Source organism: Fulmarus glacialis, unplaced genomic scaffold, assembly GCF_000690835.1.
Source record: "Fulmarus glacialis isolate BGI_N327 unplaced genomic scaffold, ASM69083v1 scaffold25478, whole genome shotgun sequence".
Classification (NCBI taxonomy): domain Eukaryota; kingdom Metazoa; phylum Chordata; class Aves; order Procellariiformes; family Procellariidae; genus Fulmarus; species Fulmarus glacialis.
Window position 1 is genome coordinate 7,932 of NW_009226841.1, and position 7,223 is coordinate 15,154.

The window sequence follows — 7,223 nt, forward strand, 5'->3', positions numbered from 1 at the left end:
ATGTGCATGTATCTAACAGATTGACCATCAGGACTGCTCCAGGCCTTCTCTGGGGGTGCAAGAACAGGATTAAATGTCTTATCACCTAAAAAAGGGGCAGAAGAAAGGGGAAAAAACTAAATGCCTAGTACCAGTCTTAGTGAAGAGGCTCCCATCAGACTGTTTGCTGAAGTCACCAGGCGGATTCTGTCCCACCGAGGAGAACTGAAAAGGCAGCTTAGTACCATTGCCTACTGGAAGACAGAAGAGGTTGCGTTATTCCACGGTGTTGCGTGCTGCAGTGGGGAAGCCTAAGCATTTCAAAACACACCCTGTAAAACTACCTTCAACCAGCTTGGGGGAAAATGGGAACTAATAGTTTTGTCCCTTTTCTCTAAGTAAGAAAAGGCAGATGAGAGCAGTTGTGGGGTCCCGGTGTACACAGTGTGCGAGTGTGAAGAGATCTCAGTGCTGCAGGCAGGGAAGAGCCCTTCTCTTGAGAGACCCAGAGTGCAGGTGTGACTGAAGAGCAGCAGCTTCCTCGCAGGTAAACTGCACCTCCAGAGACTGGAGTAACAAGGCAAAACTACACAACTGCCGAAGCTCCCTCCCCTCCAAGCAGTTGAGGCTTTATTCACAGCCCACTGAAATTAAAGCAAGGCTTCCCCTCCTGGCCTCCTTGGGGTCAGGCCCTGGCTGCCAGAATGAATGTGAGAGCAGAGACAATGAGAGGGAGACAGCCCTGCCTGTGGCATGAAAAGCAGGAACGGCTTAGGTGTGGCTGTGAGTCACCAGAGCTCCCCCAGGTAGAGTGGCCGTGGATGCTTGTAGGCTGCCTCTGAATGAAAGGAAAGGCAGGACCCTCTGAGCATGAACAAAGCAAAGTAAGAAAATATAGGCGAGAAAAAGGAAGATGGGGATCTAGGAAGAAAAGGCATGACTCGCTGCTGCTGGTTCTCGGTACACTAGCTCAAAGCGCACACACACACACCCCCATCGTGCTGGACACTTTACAGACAGTGAACATCAGGCAGGCTCCATCTTTGAAAACTTATGAGCTAAGTAAAAGGTGGGTGTGCAATGGAGAAGAGCAGCCTTGTGCTTCTGAGTCTGGCTGAGGGTATTTGGAGTCCGCTCCTGGTTCTGCCACAACCTCCACAGATTGCCCTGGATGATGTTGGCACTCCCATTGATTGCAGTTAGGTTTCTTAGGATCTTTACAAATTGGCACCTATGTTTTCCATCTTCTTCTTTCACTGTCTGAACAATGAGGACCAGGGATGCCTTTCCCTCCTATATATATAGCGCCCAGTAAGACCCTGGATTTGGGTGTATGCAGATGGTGCTGATAACCCAGCTAAGAAATGGTTCTAAGAGACAGTAATTGACAGGTGATAGGACAGCTGAGAGGAGAAGCAGAAAAAGTTGGTTAGCCAGCTAGAAATCTGTGGCACGGGGGGTTAGATCCTTTCAAACTGAAGTCGGAATTACCCGTACCAAGTGTTTCCTCAGTCGCTTGGAAGGAGGAAAATTCCCATGATCGTGGGTTGAAACTGGCTGTAAAACAAGAGCATCCAGTTCAGCAGTCGGCTCCTGATGAGCTGGCTCAAAGGCCTGTGCCTGGCATTGCTCTATGAAACAGTCCCCACCAATTTGGAAGCAGCCCCAAACCAGAAATCTGGGTCCATGGAGTAGAGGAGAGCCTGGTCTTTTTTTCTCTAGGTTCTAGGGAATGGTGAATAGACTTCTCATTTAGAGAACAAAGCGCTGTCACTGCCACAGAGCTGTCTTTAGCTGTATTAAATTGCCAACTCAGGTTTCTCTACTCAACATGACTATTCTGCATAGAGACCTGCAGGCAGAGGCTTGGATTTAGAGCTCGAGACACACAACTAGAGGAGCATTTCTTGCTCAAGCACACATTGTTTCAGCCACTGTGACAGGCATGTGCTCCAGGGTTTCGCTAGGACATCATGCTGTGATGCAGACTAGTGTTGTTGTACCCCTTTTGTGAGACATTGGACTCCCAGAAGAGTGAAAAAGAGATGAATACTTTGAGCTGTTATGCTGCCATCCTGTGGACTGCTTTTCTATTTAAGCAGTGCTTCTATTTAAGCAGTTATCTCTGCCTCTCTGTATGCTGAGTCCCTTCTACTCCTCATTCGAAGACTTCCAAAGGCACAAGATGATCTTTCCAACCTCCTCCTGGCTTTGGCCAAACTGTTTGCAACATCAGGAGAAGAAAGCTCGGTGGAAGAGGACAGAAAGGAGTGTCGAGCAGTTGAATAGATTGTTCCTCTATCTTTTAGTCAGCATTTGAAACCTTTTATGTCTCCCCTCTGCCTCATTATGACATCCCTGCAGGCAGATGCTCTGTGATACTGTCTTTAACGACAAAAGCAGTAGAAGTCTCCTTGAATTTAAGCAGGTCTTAAAAACCTATAGCTTCAGCTCAAATCCAAGCAGTTTCTTAGTATGGGCCACTGCAATTAGCGCAGAGCACTACTTGGGTAGCATTCCTGAATGCAGCAAACAGACTTGCCACTGTGGCCTCGGGCAGAATTTGTAGTGATCCAACCTAGCGAGAAAAAGGGTGTGTTACAAAACTATCATGAGATATTCACGGATTCTGTGTGTATTATGCAATGCAAAGGGTGGTCCTCTTTTTTTTCCTCCCATTTTATGGAATTCCTTAGAAAAGATGCAATCAGAGGCAGTGCTGGACTTCTAGTGACACATTGATAGAGTATGGAAAGCTCTAGAGAGTTAAATTATTATGGGTATATTGTATTATTCATCAGATAATCTTTTGCTAGGCAGCATGCAAGCTAAGTGATGTCTCCTGTTTTGCCTACTGATTCATTCTGTTCCCAAAGTCCCCGTCAGTGTGGTTTCAGCAGCTGGTTCCTTTCTATCATAGTGTTCCCATAAGGGATCATGCTTGAGCCCTCACCCTGGTGGAGAATCCAGTGCTGTTCCATCCCCATTTCAGCAGAGACTGTGTGTGCAATCGTGTGCTTAGTTTTTTTGGACAAAGTAACTTTGTTGGTAGAAAATACAGGATGAGTAGTTTTGGAAGGCAACGTGTCTGTGTTCTCAGGAAAACGTAGATACGTAGGCAGAACAAATGCTCCCCCAGTATTTGTATATTCAAAAGCCCATTACAGGAAGCAGCGGGCCACTGAACTGCAAGCCACTGTACAACCCTCACACTACTATGTAGCCTGACTGTATCCAGTAAGTGTCCTCTGGCTCCAATAAACAGCACTAAATAGGACAGCCTGTATCTAGCAGTCCCTGTTGATCCCCCCTGTCTCTTGGCACATCCTTCAGGAGGCTGGGATGCTGGATCCCAGATGGGAGCCAGGGAGCCCCTGCTCCCAGGTCTCAGCAGCTGATCCTCCAGAGAGGAGCAGAAGGAAGTCCAGGTGCTATGGTCCAGAGCAGTGAGCAGCCAGGCTGTGCCATGCTATGGCACTGCTGCAAATGGCTTTTCCCTTCCTTTTGCCACATCAGGTTTCAGCCCTGTCCCAGACACATATGGGAGTGGTGATGGCAGAATGGCATTGTGTGATGTGTTCCTCCCATCACATGTGTTCCTCCCATCACACGTGTTCCCCCCCCCCCCCCCCCCCCTGCATGTCGGGCCATTTCCACCCGAACTTGAAGCCCTGCGTTTTGGGTAGAAATGGGTTCAGCCCATGCAATTTTAGAACTTTCCACCATCCCTTAAGGTTGAAAACAGTTTTGGATGCAGGGCTGAGACTGTGGTCTTTCCCCAGCGTCAGCAGCCTTGCTTAGCAGAACATGTGTTTCCCTGACAGCACAGGGCCTGTAAAGCCCTGAAGCAGCTGGGGTAGAACAGCAGCTATAACCATCCAGGTGGTGTTTGGAGACAGGTTCCAGGCAAAAAGAACCACCACTGGCAAAATGCCCCTCTGCAGCCTCTGATGAAGAGGCTGCTCCCTAACTTTGGGGAACCTGCAGGAGACACTCCTGCTAAAGGCTTGCTAATGCTGAATTGGGAACGTCGCCTCTGCCCCTGACATCTACTCCGAACGGCATCCTCACCCCCACAGCGCCAGGCAGGGCTGCCAGCGAACTGCCAGGCGTGGGCTGATAACAGAGGAGAAGGGCAAAGTGGAAATCCAGACAAAGGGCTCAGTGTTGGGATCTGGGTTATCCCCATGAAACCCTAACGAGAGAGCAGGCAACGTCACACTTCAAATACTCCTTCAGGGGAGTGCCACTGCTAATTGCTGGCGTATCCCTTCGCCCTGCCCGCCATCTGGCTTTGTAGAATAGCAGCTGTAAACACCTGGCAAATCTAGGCAGGGCCTTGCTCTCTAGGGACAGAGGAAATTTGGTTATTTATTTTGTGCTACCCTTTCTGTTCTTTTGTTTCTACAGGCATTGCTTTGCCTAGGCTTTTAGCACTCTCTGCTTCTCGCTCTGGAGGTCCCGACACTAATTTAGAAATAGACAACTGCCATTTTACAACTGAATGTCTTGAAAACAGTCATTCACTCCAAAGACTCATCCTGTAGTGTTCATGGTAACAATTGGGACATAAGCAAATCACCAGGGCTCTTGTTGTCAGTGTCAGAGCTCAGAAAAGAACCCCAGACTCCTGCTTTTTTAGGACACATTCCTCACTTCTATCCTTTCCCTGTACAGAAAAAGTATGTTTTCTGGTGAAAGTAAAATCTTAATGCAGAGCAAGCCTAGTGTAGCTTTCACACTTGATAGCATAGTGGGGTAAGCTTCTGGTGGAGAATAACACTTACTTCAACCCAGTAACAGGTGTTAAAACTCCCCTATATTCATAAACTACACTCTTGAAAGAGTTCAGCTGCTCCAGCTCTCCTCCATGGAGTTGAGAACCTTTGCTGCCTTGTTTGAGATGAAAAGGCAAAAACTTCTCAAAGCTTTGTAGGCTGGAGAGAAGACCTGGCATAAACAAATGCAGAGGGACTGACCTTGTCTGGGGGACAGCAGGAAACATGAGGGAAAGCAAACCTGGGGACAAATCATTAATGAAGTTTCTTTCCTGTGCTGTGTTTGGAGGAGACCTGACCACCATTAGGGTGCCGTACCTTTGGGAGACAGGAACATGGAAAATCTCTTCAAGTTGTCGGGCTGGTTCCACTCATAGTTGTTCATCATGTACCGGTGGTCACCTGGAGAAGCAGAGCAGGACGTGAGCTGGAGGAGGCAGTTAGTGGCCTTGAGAGGGACGGGAGGAGGGGGAAGGGGATAACAGACTGGAATTGCTTCCTCAAGTGCTGTAGGAGAGATGGTTCTGCCCTTTGAAAACAAGTTCCACTATTTTTGTAATTCCTCTGCAGGACTCCCTGGCTGGAAGGTAAAGCAGTGCTGTAGCTGCCCAGAAGTTCAGCCTGGGATGAAAGAGAAAGCTCCCTCAGAGGCGTAGCACAGCTGAAGCATTTGGCCATTCAGCAGATGTGCTATCTCCTGAAAATCCATAGGGAGACTTGAGGGTTCAGGCATTTTCCTACCAAAATACGGCTGTGTGGCTAAAAATGTATCCCACTTCAAAAGCAGTGGTTTGAGTTTGGCTTCTTTGGTGTGTTTAACCTGTGCACAGAGCTGGCTTTCAACCAGCAGATCTTGAACTGCAAGTATTACAAAGCTCAAGAAAGTCAGTGTTGGGAGGGCTCAATGTGTTGGTTTGCTCAATTGTTAAAGAAAGGTGCTAAACCTGCGTTGCAAGCAGCTCTAGCTTCCTGGGCTCTTGGACAAGGGCATTTGGTTCAGGCTTCATGCAAAGTGGATGAAACCTACCCTTTTGCCAGGTATTAGGCAGCCTGGTTTTGGTTTTCCGATACTGATCCACAGGAAATGAGGCTCTATCAGTACAGTTGCTCATAAAAATACTTTCTTTTAAGGCCTCAAGTGTTATATAAACCTACTGTTCTCTGCAATGGGGTAAATTTGGTTCCTATGTTTAAATGGTTCCATTCTTTGATTCTTAAGTCACTGAACAAACTTTTATGTTATTTCTCCAATCTATTTCTGTGTTATTTAAACTCCCTGGATGCTCTCTGATTATTTGCCTCCTTGCCACACTACTAAGTAGGTACCTGTTATGACAACTAAAAGAAAGTGGATTCCCTTTGGAGTCTGCTATTAAGCAGGTTTCATTCCATTAATATAATATTTCTTCCTGGAAGATCAAGCTGGTTGCAAATGAATTTGTTGCAATGACTCAGGGGGAGTCTGAGTTAATTAAATCCATTAAGTAATTGTGGAGTTATTTCCTTGCAGTCACTAGATGCAGAGTGCTGTCCTCTTTCAAGTGTAACTGTGGTTTGAAAAACGGAGAGGTCTGAAGTTTCTGAGACTCACCTTAAATAACATTTCCCAGCTGAGTGGATACCACTGTTATTCTCGTTAGGCAGACTCCAGGCTGTGTCCATTAAATCCCTGGTAAAGTTTCTGAAAGTGCCCGGGTTTCTGGCAGTAGTTAATTGTTGCCCTGCTCAGAAATGTTTTGGCACTTGAATCCCACGGATTTCAAGTACCATTGAGGACTTCCGGCATCGGTAACACGGAGGGGGCCCTAGTTAAAAGTGATCAAGAAGTAGCCGGTCTTTATCCAGAGCTACTAGAACTGAATATATATGCATACTCTTGTTGGGTTGTACAAATGGCCAGGTAAAATGTATTTGCTGCAAAAAACAGCTCAGCGGATGGAAGGTAACTTCCTCAGTAATGGAAACTTGAATGCAAAGTGCTTTTATGCTACTCCTCTAGTTTTTAGAAGTGCTGTGAGTAGTCAGGCATCCAAAACCCCTTTGGCATTATGCCATCCAGAGTTTGGAAATTCTGCAAATCTCCGGGTGAGCAAAGGAGGAGAAAGGAAAAAGTACAAAAGTGATTTTTGGATCTGAGCTGCCTGTCACCTACTTGTATTAAGTTATAGCCAAATTTCTCAGCAAACCTTAGCACGTGGAGCATTGAGAATCAGACCAGGTATGTTGCAGTGTTAAATGCTGGAAAACAAGTAATGTTCAATTTCTGGTACTACTTTGAGGGTAGGGAGAGTTTAAAAATGTGTCTCTAGGTACGCATTGTGAGCACTTTGAACATGATTCCTGACTTTTCTGAAAGGCTGGTTCTCTAGACCAGAAGTATCTGGTCCATCTAATTCATGTCTAATGGAGAATGATGGTGCTAGATAAACATTAATGAACTGTTTGCAGTGCAGGCTTCTCAGGGCC

At 46.7% G+C, this 7,223-nt stretch overlaps 1 protein-coding gene across 1 annotated transcript in view; it reads right to left on the reverse strand.

The window, feature by feature from the left end:
* The window catches only part of TRIM29 (tripartite motif containing 29), a 23,581-nt gene that overhangs the window by 3,964 nt on the left and 12,394 nt on the right, over positions 1-7,223 (reverse strand). The window contains exons 5-7 of the mRNA XM_009582944.1: positions 5,076-5,159; positions 1,477-1,536; positions 132-233 (exon numbers count right to left, since the gene is read on the reverse strand). Coding sequence (XP_009581239.1) covers positions 132-233; positions 1,477-1,536; positions 5,076-5,159 — 246 coding nt within the window. The remainder of the gene's footprint in view (positions 1-131; positions 234-1,476; positions 1,537-5,075; positions 5,160-7,223) is intronic.